Source organism: Herpailurus yagouaroundi, unplaced genomic scaffold (genome assembly GCF_014898765.1).
Source record: "Herpailurus yagouaroundi ecotype Mexico unplaced genomic scaffold, PumYag 187, whole genome shotgun sequence".
Classification (NCBI taxonomy): domain Eukaryota; kingdom Metazoa; phylum Chordata; class Mammalia; order Carnivora; family Felidae; genus Herpailurus; species Herpailurus yagouaroundi.
In genome coordinates, this window is record NW_024412418.1 from 26144330 (window position 1) to 26159382 (window position 15053).

General features: G+C 34.4%; 1 protein-coding gene across 5 annotated transcripts in view; it reads right to left on the reverse strand.

Moving 5' to 3' along the window:
- Window positions 1-15053, reverse strand: part of LUZP2 (leucine zipper protein 2) — a 510394-nt gene that overhangs the window by 127165 nt on the left and 368176 nt on the right. For all 5 annotated transcript variants that reach the window (XM_040495599.1, XM_040495596.1, XM_040495595.1 and 2 more), the window contains exon 7: window positions 11445-11507. In XM_040495599.1, the coding sequence (XP_040351533.1) occupies window positions 11445-11507 (63 nt within the window). The remainder of the gene's footprint in view (window positions 1-11444; window positions 11508-15053) is intronic.

Consider the following 15053-nt stretch of genomic DNA (forward strand, 5'->3'; position numbering starts at 1 on the left):
AAATGGCAAATAGGTTTATCTTAAGTACCAACTGTGACTGACTTTTAGAATCTGCTTCAAAACTTGGAATAAGAATGACTTTGAGGCTAGATCCAAGCTCAGTGGGAAAGAGCACCGTGACACATGAGCAAATGACGGAATGGGCACAGGGTGTGGGGTGGAGACACACAAAGCTATATATATTTTAAAATGTATTTACAACTGCTGTCCGAAAGCATTGAAAATATTTTGTTTTCCTAGGAGATGTGAGATAACATTTTTTAAAATCCTGAATTAACGGTAGAATTTGGTTAAAATGGAAAAATGTGAAAGCACTATATAAAGTTATAAACACTTTCTAACAATCACTTCTAACATAACCATCAACCTGGCAGATAATACCTCTCAGTTTTCGAATAAGTAAACAGACTAAGAAAGAGAAACTTTGAAGAAGCATGGTTTACGCCCATTAACAGCTTAGAATGGTAGAAAGTAAGGGGCAATTTGTAAATCAATGGTCCTTAAACTGTTAAGCTTTGGGTGTTGATAGAACATTTGATAATCTGATAATTTATACAAACGTCACTCCAAGAAAAATGCCATATGAAAACCTATAAAAATTATGAGCAAATTCTAAGGAGTCAATACCTTCCTGAAATGCATCCATTGTTTTCAAATCCCTCACTAAAGCATGAAGACATCTTATTCAAATGGAAAGAACTTTGCTCAGTGCCTGACAGATAACACATGCTCAATCGATAATTTTGAACAAATGAATGAACATGAAGTCAGGAAACTCAGATTGAAGTTGTATAATCATAGATAATTCACTTTAAAACTCTGGGCTTGGTTTCTGAAAAACCTGCATTTTTGGTGATATTCAGTATTTGAAGAATCCCAATGTTTTTGGAGAAAGTTTAATGTTTACCAAATTTCAATTTGTTAAAACTTCTGATAAGAAACATGTGTCTTTTTATATATAATCTGTGTGTCTATTCCATTATCAGGTAACTAATGAAAAAAAATCAATGAGGCTTGTTGGCTTTGTGTTTTAGCATGGAGGCAACAAGCCTGAAAAGTTGTTTTGTTCTGGAGAAGGTCAATTAATTTTCTCTTGTGTCCTATTCTGTTGTTTAAAAACAAGTAGGGAGGATCACAAAAATATAGGGAGTCAGAAAAGAAACTTCTGCTCCAAGCAGTTGCCAATTCTAAACTGAAAGCAGCATACTTTTGCACTGAAACATGCTTATGGTTTTAAGGAAATGCATTGAGTTTTAGTTGCCAACCGATGTTTGTTTGTTTGTTTGTTTGTTTGTTTTTGTCATCAAGTTATATTTACAGCTATACACGTTTGGCCTTCAAATCTTTCAGTGCATTAGAAAATATTTCTTGACAGTATAATCTATAAATAGCCCTAAGAAACAGAATATAACTGGGAACAATGTAATATAGATGAGTCAAAGACTGAGATTAGAATAAAACTGTCACTTCCTAGTTTTGTGATTTCAGACAAGTCTTTTAACATCTCTAGGCTTTGTTTTTCTATTCAGGATAAGGTGATATTATTACCTGCCCCGACTGACTTGTAAAATTATTTTAAGCCACAAATGAACGTGTTTTGAAAACCTTAAAGTTTGTCAAATCAAGTAAGAAAGTAAAACCAGTAACCCTTATCACCCCTTATGCATGGTGCCTACATTTTAGGGCCAAAGCTCATTTAGCTGGAGATAATTTGACACTTGTAACAAATTATTGGCACCAAAAATGCTTTTGCTCATTAAAAAATGGTTTAACACATAAATGTGATAAATGTAAGATAATGAGAGGCAGATGCACAAAAATTACCTTAAATTACACAGGGGTTTAAAAATTATGGGGCAATTGCTTCACACATTCTCTTAGAGAAGACTCAAATCTTCAGAAAATAATCCGGCATTCATACATGGAAATTCATGTGGCAATGTCCCTGCTTTTAGGAGCAGACAACAGTGGGATATCAAGTTGGGCACATTTTATTTCTAGAGAAAATACCAATGAGAACACATGCCATGTTGATATCTGAGTTTCAGAGGAATGGATACATCTGGTTTGTCACCAAATCTGCTGCAATAAATATCAGAATGTTGATACAATGATATAAATATATACTATGAAATAATTATCAGTGTAATAACTATAAATCTCTGTCAAGTCACATATACTTGATATGATACTCTAAAACAAGTCAGTTCAATTTTAAATAAATGAATGCATGAATGAATGAATCTACTATGATGGTTTCAATCTGTTAACAAATTTGCTTTTTAAATAAATATTTTGGTGGCCTTTATCGTCAAACCTCTGAAGGTCTCAATTCCCTCATTGTTAGATGGATCCCCCAACTTCTCTGTTTGACAGGGGTTGTCATGAGGATGCGATAATGTATCAAACATTAAATATATATAAGGCACAGTGATTTTCATCCTGTTTCCTATTTTTGTGGAATTAAATGAAAAGGCTATCTTGTTTCTTTCCATAGTGAAAAATCATAAAGTGAAATTAAGTTTGTAAAAATCTAAGTGAACAGCTGAAATCTCTAGCAATTTTTATTACCAACACTTGTGATCTTTAAAAGCTATAATAGCCAAGATATGGAAGCAACGTTAAGTGTCCATAGGTATACAAATGGACAAGAAAGATGTGGTATATATATACACACATATACACCCAATGGAGTATCACACAGCCATAAAAATGATGGAATCGTGCCATTTGCAACAACGCGGATAGACCTGGAGGATATTATGCTAGGTAAAATAAGTCAGACCAAGAAAGACAAATGCTATACACTTTCACTCAAATATAGAATCCAAAAAGACAAATAAACAAACAAGTAAAAAGCAGAATCAGACCTACAAACACAGAGAACAAACTGATAATTGTCAGGGAGCAGTGGTGTGGAGGGTGGGAAAAATGGGTGAAGTGGCGTGGGAGATACAAGCTTCCAGTTATGGAATGAATAACTCATGGGAATAAAAGGCACAGCATAGGAAATATAGTCAATGGTATTATAATAGCTTTGTATAGTGACAGATGGTAGCTACACTTGTGGTTAAGACAGCGTAACATATAGACAAGTTGAATCACTATGTTGTACACCTGAAACTAATGCAATAATGTATGAAAACTATACTCAAATAAAAGAAGATAAATCATATATAAATATATATATTATTTATCTTCTTATATATATATACACATATATATATAATCCCTTTTACATATATATATATGTATATATATATATATATAGTCCCTTTGAGGGCAGTAATTTGATCATTTTGCCACTTTATTTCAAACACTGAAGGACACACATGATATTATTAAATTGTTTTTATTCAATAAATAACAGAAACAATCACAAAACCAGTATAACTCAGTGGAAATCTAATTTAATGTTGTAATTCTTTTAATAAAAAAATAGAATGCATACAAATTGAATGTCTCAGAATATTAGAATATGGAGAAAAGGATGAATATTGGGACCAAATTGTGTCCATCTGAAACCTAAGGTCAGGACATTGACAAAGAGTTCATAAATATCAGAGGACAAAGCATGACGGAATATTCAATATGTGCTACAACTAGTAAGCAGTAGGAAAACAAACAGGATTTTTTATAGTGAAGAAAGTAGACACACAACCAAATGAAGAGCTACCCACTGGGAGACCACAGGAAGTGAGAGAAAGAAAAACAATAACAATAAAAAGCAGAGGAAGAAGACTGACATAGACCCTGAATATGAACATATATGATAGACGGGACTCCTTCCTCAGTTATACACTATAGTGAAGACCATTAACTTTTTAGGCCTCACTTTATATGCAGATGCACACACACATACACACACACACACAAACACACACACACCTTACGGTATGTATGTATATATATGTATGTGTGTGTGTGTGTGTGTGTGTGTGTGTGTATATATATATATATATATATATATGAATGTATATGCATATTCACATATACACACATATCCAATACCTCAATACATCATATAAACCTAAATTGTTTTGAGGAGTAAATGAGATAATGCATATAAAACACATAACAGGGAGCCAGGGTGGCTCAGTTGGTTGAGTGGCCAACTCATGATTTTGGCTCAGGTCATGATCTTACAGTTATGAGATTGAACCCTGAGTCAGGCTCCATGCTGAGTGCTGAGCCTGCTTAAGATTCTCTCCCTATCTCTCCCTTTGCCCTTCCTTCTCTTGCAGACACATGTGCATGCTCTCTCTCTCTCTCAAGAAATTAAAAAAAAAAGAAAAACACATAGCAAAATCTCTTACAAATGCATAGTGTTTAGTATATGCCAGTTGTTATTATTACTCAAGATTTTCTGTTTTATACATACAAAATGACACACTTAGAGGCAGTAAAATTCTTTTAAAAAACATATTTTGGACATATTTATCAACAAAATGCCATGCTTTATTTTATATAAATATACACATACTATAAGCACAATATTAAATAAGGACTGATGTTATACTTATGATTTAAAAAGGCCAAATGTTAGCAAAACGACAGGTTGAACAAAACCTTCAGCAAAGGCAAAAACAGGTCAGTCTCCACACGGAGAAAGTCAGTTAAGGAAACCTGTCATGACCAAAATGTACGTGCAAGAAGCTTTCTACCTAGACTACAGCTATTCGTCAGCTTATAGGACATGAAATGTCCAATCATTTTATGGTAAATTAAAATAGCAATTTTCCTTTTATAACCTCTCAAACAACAAAATTTGTTGCTGCTTTATTGTGGGTATTATTTACTTAACTACAACAGTGGACTGAATTGTGCCTCCCGCCCCCCAGTGCTAAAATTCCTATGTTAAAGTCCTAACTACTTGAAGGGGTAATTAAGGTTAAAAAAGGTCATAAGGGTGTGGACCTGGTCTGGGTGGGATTAACGTCCTTATAAGGAGAGACACCAGACAGCTCGGTCACTCTCCCTGTGAGGACACAGTGAAAAGCTGGCTGTCTGCCAACCAAGAAAAGCACTCTCACCAGAAACCAAACATTGCCAGACCTTGATCTCAGAATTTCCAGCCTCCAGACTCTGAGAAAATAAATTTCTGTTGTTTAAGCCACCCAGTGTATGATATTTTTTTATGTCAGCCTGAGCAGACTAATATATTTACTTACCTATGTATTCTTGTTTCTTTAATAAGAATACTCAGAACTACAGAAGTTTTAATGAAACACAACATTTCTTTTTTTCTTACTGTACTGATGGTAGAGTCAACTGTTGTAATTTTCTTAAGAGAGGTGACCTCAGCAAGATGGGGGGCTAGGAGGTCCCAACAATTGTCTCCTGAACAAAACAACAATAACAACAAATAAACAACTACGAACAGATGAAAATAGCTTAGAGGAAAGCTGTGAGCTACAGTGAAGAAGCAGCCAAAACTCTGTGAAACTCAAAAACTGAGGATGGCCACACAGAAAACCATAGGAAGGATTTACCTATGTCACCCCATCACCCCCAGTCCAGAGCAGCTAAGTGCCAGGAGGAATCCCCACAGAGGGATTTCACCCCACAGGAAAAGGGAGAACAGGAGAGGCCCCAGCAAGCCTCACCACTGTGGAAGTTTGTAGCCTTTGCTACCAAGGATCCCATAGTCTTCTCTAGTGTTGATCCCAGAGGACAGAACCTTCCAGAGTCCCTGCTGTTACATCTCCTCCCCATGGCTGGAGCTGTTGTTGCAGTGAGACATGCCCTCAGGGTCCCCAAACCTCACTTTCTGGGATTGGGATGCCCCAGTGCTTTGCCGTAAATGTGACCAGAGCTGCCACTGCTTGGAACGTGCCTTCCAAGTTCCCACGTCCTGGCTCTGATCTGTCTTTGTTGAGGACCACCTAGTTGGTGCCCTGAGGGCCCACCCCTGGGTCTCAGGTGACGGTTCTGGCCTGTCAGTGCCAAGACTGTGCTGCTGCTGCTCTGAACACCACTCCCTAGGTCCCAACACATAGCTTTACACACACACGATGAGGGGACAACAGTCTCTTCAATAAGTGATGCTGGGAAAACTAGACAGGCACATGCAAAAGAATCAAACCGGTCCCCTATCTTTTTATCAGTCATAAAAATTACCTTGACATGAACTAAAGACTTAAATTTAAGACCTGCAACCACATAATCCCTACCATAAAACACTGGGAAAATGATTCTTGACGTTGGTCTTAGCAATGATTTTTTTGGATAAGAAGACAAAAAAAAAAAAAAAAAAAGACAGCAACAGCCAAAATAAACCAGCAGGAATACATCAAACTAAAGAACTGCTATACTAAAAGGAAACAATCAATAAATTGAAAAAGGAACCTACAAAATGGAAGAAAATATTTGCAAACCCCATATATATGATAAGGGCTTAATATACAAAATGACCGACAGATATATGAAAAGGTGCTCAACATCACCAATCATTAGGAAAATGCAAATCAAAACCATAATGAAATATCACCTAAGACCTGTTAGTATTGTTATTTTCAAAGAGACAAGAGATAACAGATGTTGGGAAGGATGTGGAGAAAAGGGAATCCTTATCATTGTTGATGGGAATGTAAATTAGTATAGCTATTATGGAAAACAGTATCTTGGTTCCTTAAAAAATTAAAAAGAAAGTTCTAGTTATAAAATAAATAAGTCTTGGAGATGAAAAGATGAACAGCTTTTTATGGTGAGCACTGAGTAATATATAGAACTGTCAAATCACTATGTTGTGCATAAAAATTATATATATGTATAATTTTTAAATATATATACACAAAGGAACATACATATATATATAATTTTTACAAAGGAAATATATACATATATATATATACAAAAAGGAAACATATATAATTTTTATAAAGGAAACATATTATATATTTATACACAATACATAATATATGTATACACAAAGGAACTACCATATGATGCAGTAATCCTACTTCTGTGTATACATCTGAAAAAAAATGAAATCAGTGTCATGAAGAGTACCTGCATAGCCATGTTCATTGTAGAATAATTCACAATAGCCAAGCCATAGAATTAACTTAAATGTCCTTCAGTGGATAAATGGGTAAGGAAAATGTGGTACACTCAATTGAACAGTATTCAGCCATAAAAAAGGAAGAAACCTTGACATTTGTGACAACATAGATGGACCTGGATGGTACTAGGCTAAGTGAAATAAGCCAACCACAGAAGCTAAGAGAAAGACAAATATTGATGGTATCACTTACATATGGAATATGTGGAACAAAACAAAACAAAATAAAACAAAAACAAAACAAGCCAATTTTATAGAAACAGGATAGAATGGTGGTTGCCAGGGGCAGGGAGACAAGGGAAATGGGGTGAAGGATATCAAAGCTTAGAAATTTGCATTTAAAAGAAAAATAAGTAAAAAGAAAGAAAGAAAGAAAGAAAGAAAGAAAGAAAGAAAGAAAGAAAGAAAAGAAAAGAAAAGAAAAGAAAAAAGAAAAGAAAAATAAGTTTTGAGGATCAAATGTACAGCATGGTGTGTAACTTAAAGTTACTGACAATAGATATAAATCATTCTCACCACACACACACACACACACACACACACACACACACACACAAATAATTATCAGAGGTGATGAATGTGTTAATAATCTTGATCTTGGTAATCTTTCCACAAGGCTCATGAATATCAAATAATCGTGTTGTACACTTTAAATATATATGATTACATTCATCAATTATTCCTTAAAAAAAGTAAAAAAAAAAAGTTCTAAACTCAAAAACAGTGTACTAGGTGTCAATAACATTAAAATTGTTCAATAATTTTGGTGAATTATTTTATAGTTATATATATGTTCAATATATACCTCAAGTTAAAAATAACAACAGAATTTTTATCATAGTTTAAGTTTAAATCACAACACACACATATATGAATACACAGATGCACAAATATTTATAAGGTTAAAGTTAAGTCACTATTGGAATACATATGAAATATTACGCATTTAGATTTTACAAAGAAATAAAGGATGTTTTATGTTTTAAAATTACATGAAAAAGGAGAATAGATAACATAAACTCTATATTAACTAATATAATCATAAGGCAGATTATGCCTAATATAAAAGGAACTAAACAGAAATATAAAATATTTCAAACTATTGTGTTTTGAGTGATGGGTTTTAAGTGAGAAAATAATACTTCTGAAACTAAACAATTGTATATATAAAAGTAAAATAGAGCAGCAAAATGGAAAGTAGATATTCCACAGAATATCATCTCCAAGTGGAATCAGGATAAAAAGTAACTCAAGGCAGGGTAACTAACAGTCAGCAGGGCCTCACTTCTTCCTTTAGTAGAGAATGTGTACTACCTCTGGCAGCCTTCCTAATCAAAAGCCAGTTCTCAAACATTAATAAGAACACTGTATTTATCAACATGTCTGACAATTGTCAGCACATGCCGTTATTTTTAAAACATAATTGAAGTGTTTCAGCAGTACTCATTGCTCTTCAAAGACTGTCTTTCATAAAAACGATCAAATCTATTCAAAATTGGACAGATTTTCAGGGAACCTACTTGAAATAGAATCCTCTATTACTCATCTCTGAGTTCAGCATAATATTACCAAAGATATTCTGTGGGTTCATTTTCAAAGGTGCATGTAGTCACATGCCCTTTGGGACTACATACATGAATTTCTACAATGTACTGCCATGACACCTCTATTTATGTATGTACATGTGTATACACACGTGTCTATATGTATGTATGAATTCATTTATTCATTCAGTATATGCTTACATAAGACCTAAAATGTACACTCTTGATATAGTAATAGGCAAATCAGATGAGTGAATGCCATTAAGATGAATGAATGAATACTATTTCACAATGGAAGCTGAAAACACTAAGGTCTCACTTGTTTTGCACGGTTGCATGATCATGTTTGGAGAAACATCTTAAAAAATTCTCCTCCCTTATGAAAGTTATGACACTGAAGGACAAGCGCTTGCCCCTTCCTTTTTCTCCTCTGACTTTGTACAACATTGGACAAAGGAGCATATAAATCTTTAACTACTATCATATATAATGAGGGATCAAAACTTAGAATAAGTCAGTAAGTTGACGACCGAGATATGGAACGGTAGGAAAAAACAAACAAACAAACAAAAAAAGTCGGCCTGTTGACATTGTTTAGTTACTGAATAAGTCAAAAAGTGTCATGTTTATAAACCTCTCATTATCTTATTTAACAAAACTCTTGCTGGTACACAGCACCTTAGAGAGTGTATACGCTAAAGGCATTCTAACTTAGGCAACTTCATGGTCATACACAATTCACCTGATTTGATACACAAGCGCTTCTTTCAAAGTGACAAAGGCTTACAAATAATGTCTCATTTTCAAGTCATAAAGATTTTCAACAAATCCTGATATCGGTACTTTCTGAAATTTGATAAATTACTAATGTATATTCAACAACTGGTATATTATGAAGAAGTAAATCACTGAAAATTATTGGATCTCTTCAATCTCTTTTCCCAAATTTTCTTCAATTTGGGAAATTAAATTCAAAAAGTTTAAAAAGCTTACATGATCTATCTTTACATAAATTTCTCAGCCTCCTACCTAAAACCTATCAGCTCCAGGGAGCTTGGATTTGTTTTATTACAGTCCCGATATTATTAAGTTAAACTAATTCACAGAGAAATAGAAATTTCTCTGCAAATGAAAACACACACACACACACACACACACAGACATGCACATACGTTTTATTTATTTTTTCCCAGTTTCAATTATTTACTGTTGTTGACAATTTATTTATTGTTGATGACCTTACAAAAAGCTAAGGCCAACCTGAAATTAAGAGTTAAAATGCCCTGAGCTCGAGTCTCAATATGAAAGACAAGTGCCTTGGGTTTTATACTTTTATCTACTTATCACATAAAATGAACAGAGTATTGTGAGGCAGGGATCTATAAACATTAATAAGAATTAATTCAGATTTTTCTTGGTGTGCAGGGGAATATCTTGTTGTAAATGAGGTAAAAAAAAAAAAAAGGAAAGTAGCATATTCATGTAAGAGTCAATGGCAAGATATGTCCAGATTCATGCCTCACATGGAATGAGTTTTTAATAAATACTGGCTGACATAATAGGACTACCTTCCCCTGACTCTGAACCAAAAGTAAAGGGGCTGAAGAAGGGAAATGTGTCATTTCTTATTGTTTTCACTGGAAAAATTTTAGGTTTTTTCAATCATTAAATAAAATGAGAAACTATCTCCCTTTAATTTAAACCTAGCACATATAGATCGGGCTGATCATTGTAATGAAAATATTTTTTTAAAATATTACACAAAATGTAATTCGTACTTATTATTTATCAAGCAAATTATTACTCCTACTCCTAACAGCCTAATATTCCATCACTCTACTGCGTTTGGAAATGCACATGTACCACAAGCACAACACTTGCCTCTTGTCTCCCCCTGCTCAAGGGAGATAAAAGAAAGTATCTGTTTAAGTTTCACCTTGCTGCTATAACAAACTACCCTGAATTCAGTGGCTTAAAAAAGCACAAACTTATTCACAGACAGTTCTGAAAGTCAGAAGTCTGAAATAAATTTTATGGGACTAAGATCAAGGTGTTGGTAGGGCTGGTTCTTTCTGGAGGCTATAGGGAGGAAATCTTTCACATTGCCTTTCCTCCTCCAGCTTCTGTGATCGCACAACCTTCTTGTTTAGGCTTTCTTATTTCACTGTGATAAGGACTTGCATGATTCTATTTAGGTCTTGCCTGGATATTTTGGAATAACCTTCCTATCTGAAGATCCTTAACTTAATCACCTCTGTAAAGTTTCTCTTCTCATAAAGTATAATATTCACAGCTTCCAGGAATTGGCAGGTGGATATCTTTGGGGGGACACTAGTCCATAGTTTGTGGTAGATGTCTATCTATACACAGATGGTGACTTAATAGTCTTGTAAAAAAAAAAAAGTATCAATGGTGAAAATCAATCAACAATGATTAAATAGGAAGACTCTTAGTAAAAAAGAGATTTATGCAGGGGCCTCTGGAAGTCAAGAATGTAGATAACCAGTGGATCTCATCTCTGGATATTCACTCAATCTATGTTCTCCTTAATGTAAATATTCTGAAATACAGTATTCCTCAATATTGAATTAAAGTAATCGAAGGTTACAAAGAGACTTTAAATACTTTGAAATGATGCCTACCTTTGATTAAGAATGTACCCAGGAAATCATATTTGCGTTTATCTCCGTTAATTAAGAAGGCAAGAAAATGAAAACATCTTCAATGCAGTCAAATACAGCTATAATTCTTATAAAAATCCAGAAATTAAATGTAAGCTAAATAATATTATAGTTCACTTATTGGGTTGGTGAGGGGGAAGGGAGAAAGATTCTCACCTTAAATAATAAATCCTTCTTCCCATAACGAAGCTCCTTCAGCTGAGCTTGGATTTTTTTTGACTGCAAGAACAGAAACATAGATTAGTTCCTTAATTTCATTTATATTTTCAAACTTGAAGATTAAAATGATTTTAAACTGTACAAGAATAAAGTTTGCAGTCAAGCAAAAGCTTAATCTCTGCTTTCGAAGTCCGACATCCAGGTAGTCCAGGCAGGAAGAGAAAACCAAAGCCTGTGCAAAGGAACCATAGTGTTTAATTTTTTTGGGTAGAAATTTTATTTGACATTTAACATTTAATTTTTTTATTTGAGTAAAGTTGTCACACAATAGGAACCGTATTTTTTTAAAGGCATTATTTAAAGAAAGTAGTTTATCGTTTCTCTGTCTAGCATCTCCCCCCACAAAAGAATACACTCACACTTTAGTCACCAGAGTATGTCCAACAATTCAATTTTAGATGCTGGATATACCTATGTATAACTAGGCTACAGTTTTCACTGTTTAGTTGCAGTTACTTATTTTTTAAGATTAAATAAGGGTAAATTTAAGTTGACAACCAAGTTTGAATTTGCTGTATGTCCAAAGGGAGGGCAGCAAGCAAATGTGACAGAGTGTAAAGAAAGCAGCTAGGAAGCTGAGGTGAAGGCTGTTTGCTCTGCAGAAGAAGGCACTTTTTGAGAGGACTACGCCAAATATAAAAGGGCTTTATGACAAGGACATTTCTCTCAGCAGACATGGTTGACTACCCTATGGATATATATCTGGTGAGCCACAGATGATGATCATGCCTTCCTATTCTTCCAGCACAGATGCAATTTCAAATATTCTAACATGAGGACCTCAGGTATTTGCCTTTGTGTATCTAAAATGACAAGTTCTGATTCCTCAGTAGGAGAACACAAACACAAATGGATTATCATCGTCAAATAAAGAATGATAACTGAAAAAATAGTAAAAGAGTTGAAGAGGAATGTAAAATGGTATAGTCACTTTGGGATACAGTTTGGTGGTTTTTTATAAAGTTAAACATAAGCACACTGCATTATACAGCAATGCTTTCTAGGTATTTGTACAAGAGAAATTACAGCATAAACACAAATGTTTATAGTATCTTTATTCGTAATAGTCAAAAAGTAGAAATAAGCAACATGCCCATTAACTGGTGCACAGCAAACATCTTCTGGTACGATCATGAAGTACTAGCATACTATTGAGCAATTTAAAAAAATGAATTAAGTACTGAAACATGTAACAGTGTGCATGGATTTCCAAAGCATTATACTGTGTGAAATAACCCAGTCACTAGAAGCTATCTTTTGTATAATGCCATTTATATTATATTGTAAAAAAGACCAAAGGAGAAGGACAGAAATCAGGCTAGTAGTTGACAATGGCTGTGGGTTTGTGGTAGAGGTTATAAAACAGCAAGAGAAAACTTTGAAGATGATAGAAATGTTCTATATGTTTAACATTTGATTTGATATACATCGATCAAATCCATCCAACTGTAAAGTTAAATGGGATGAATTGTAGGTAAGTTATATCTCAATAAAATTCAATTTCAAAAGTAGCTGGCCATAGTACATACTAAGCACAAGATCCTCTTTAAGGTCCTCTTTATGAAGGTTCTTTTTAAGAAATAAAGCCCACTCATATTTTTTAAATATTATAATTTTCAAAGCTACATTGAATGTACATGCGTCTTTCACTGAACCAACTGCAACTATACTATTTAGTTTCCTACTATATTCAGGACATGTCTAATGACGCGAGATAGTAGGGTTTGCCAAGTGGGAGCTATGTTATGGTGTATAATTCCTAAATTATTGGGTAATGCTGGAGGCACCATCAATTAGAGCACAATCTTAAAAGTGCTGTCTGTGGTACACCACTGAAAGGCTCTAATATTAGAAACAGTTTTCACAGACATCCCTATCATGAGCCAACAACATTTCATGATCTACTGAATCTGGAAGTTTATAAGAAAGAACAAAAATAAAATGAAATGAGATAAAGGAAAGGAAGAAAAGACAAGGAAAAAGGGAGAGAGGAAAAGTGAAGTGGGGAGAGTGGTGATTTGAAATAGAGAGAGAATGAGGGAGAGAGGGGCAGGGGGATGGAGGAAGGGAGGCAGGAAGAACCAGCTTCTTGACACATTAATAATTCACAACTCTGCAGTTAAACTCCATACCCAGAAGAAGTAAAGATTTGTCTGCTTACAAACTAGCTACTAATTTCCATTTCCATAAGAAAAGCATCCTCTTTCACTTGATAGGACTAGTGAAAGTGACGTGCATGATATAATGCATAAGAAGATAAAGAGCCATTGTTACAGGTGTATGGTTTAAGAATAAAAACTTTCACTTGAAGCCCCCAGTCCCCTGAATTTATACTTCTACTTCAGGATTCTACATTTATTATAACTCTGGTCTCCTGGCACAAAATTCCCTAAGTAACCCCAGATAATGGTATTTCAGAAACCTTATCCCTCTCCATACATTAACTTCATTTTGTTACATTAACTTCATTTGCAGGTTTGTTCATGGCTACCCTTAATTTTGTGCTACTGATTCCAGCAAAGAATCATTTCTGTGATCTTCTCCAACTTCAAATGCACAATTGATTGCCATTGTCTCCCACTGTTCCCATCTACTGTCTGGGGCTCATCAACAAGACAGGACAGTCTCTTAGGTCAACAGACTTTATTTATTTTTCCAATCTAATGTTGACCAATATCAATGGGGAATGGGAAATGACTACTACCCATGCCCAATTTCACTCCTACCCCTCCAAATAATTAATGCTCTATTTTTAAAGTGTCAAAAAGGACTAATTTTAACCATTTTGGGTGTTTGTTTTAATGCATATTTGTACTGAATGTACAGAATATAATTTAAACTTTTATTCATAACTTGAATTATTAAAACATCAATTTTTGTGTTAGGCAGTGATTCATTCAGGAACTATAATAAAAGCCTACACATCTTTGTTCTGCACTGAGCAAGAGCAGCTAGAATTCCTGAGTTTAGTTAAGGTTATTTAGAAATATTTGTCTTAGAAATTTTCATCACGGTCACTCATCACTTCTCTGTGTTGTATATTCCAGCCATCTTCTAATGTTCTGTGAGGTAAAAAGCAAAATCCTATCAAAAGATCTGATGAAGGTATACAAAGTAAGAATAAGTACATTTCAGGTGCATGCATTTTATAATACACATTGATCTAAAACCCCAATGACACTGTATTTTCCTTTAGCTTCCTGGCATCATTTTGAAAAATTAGAATTGCCAGAGGGATAATCTTCAAACCACTGGGCTATTACCATATTGGGGAATTTTAGCAATTTTTAAAACTATACTAATGGTTTTATTTTTTTAAATGTTTATTTATTTTTGAGAGAGAGAGGGAGAGAGAGAGAGCAAGTGGGGAAGAGGCAGAGAGAGAGAGGGAGACAGAATCCAAAGCAGGCTCCAGGCTCTGATCTGTCAGCACAGAGCCCAACATGGGGCTTGAACCCATGAACCGTGAGATAATGACCTGAGCCAAAGTCAGACACTTAACCGACTGAGCTACTCAGGTGCCCCAAAACTATACTAATGATTTTA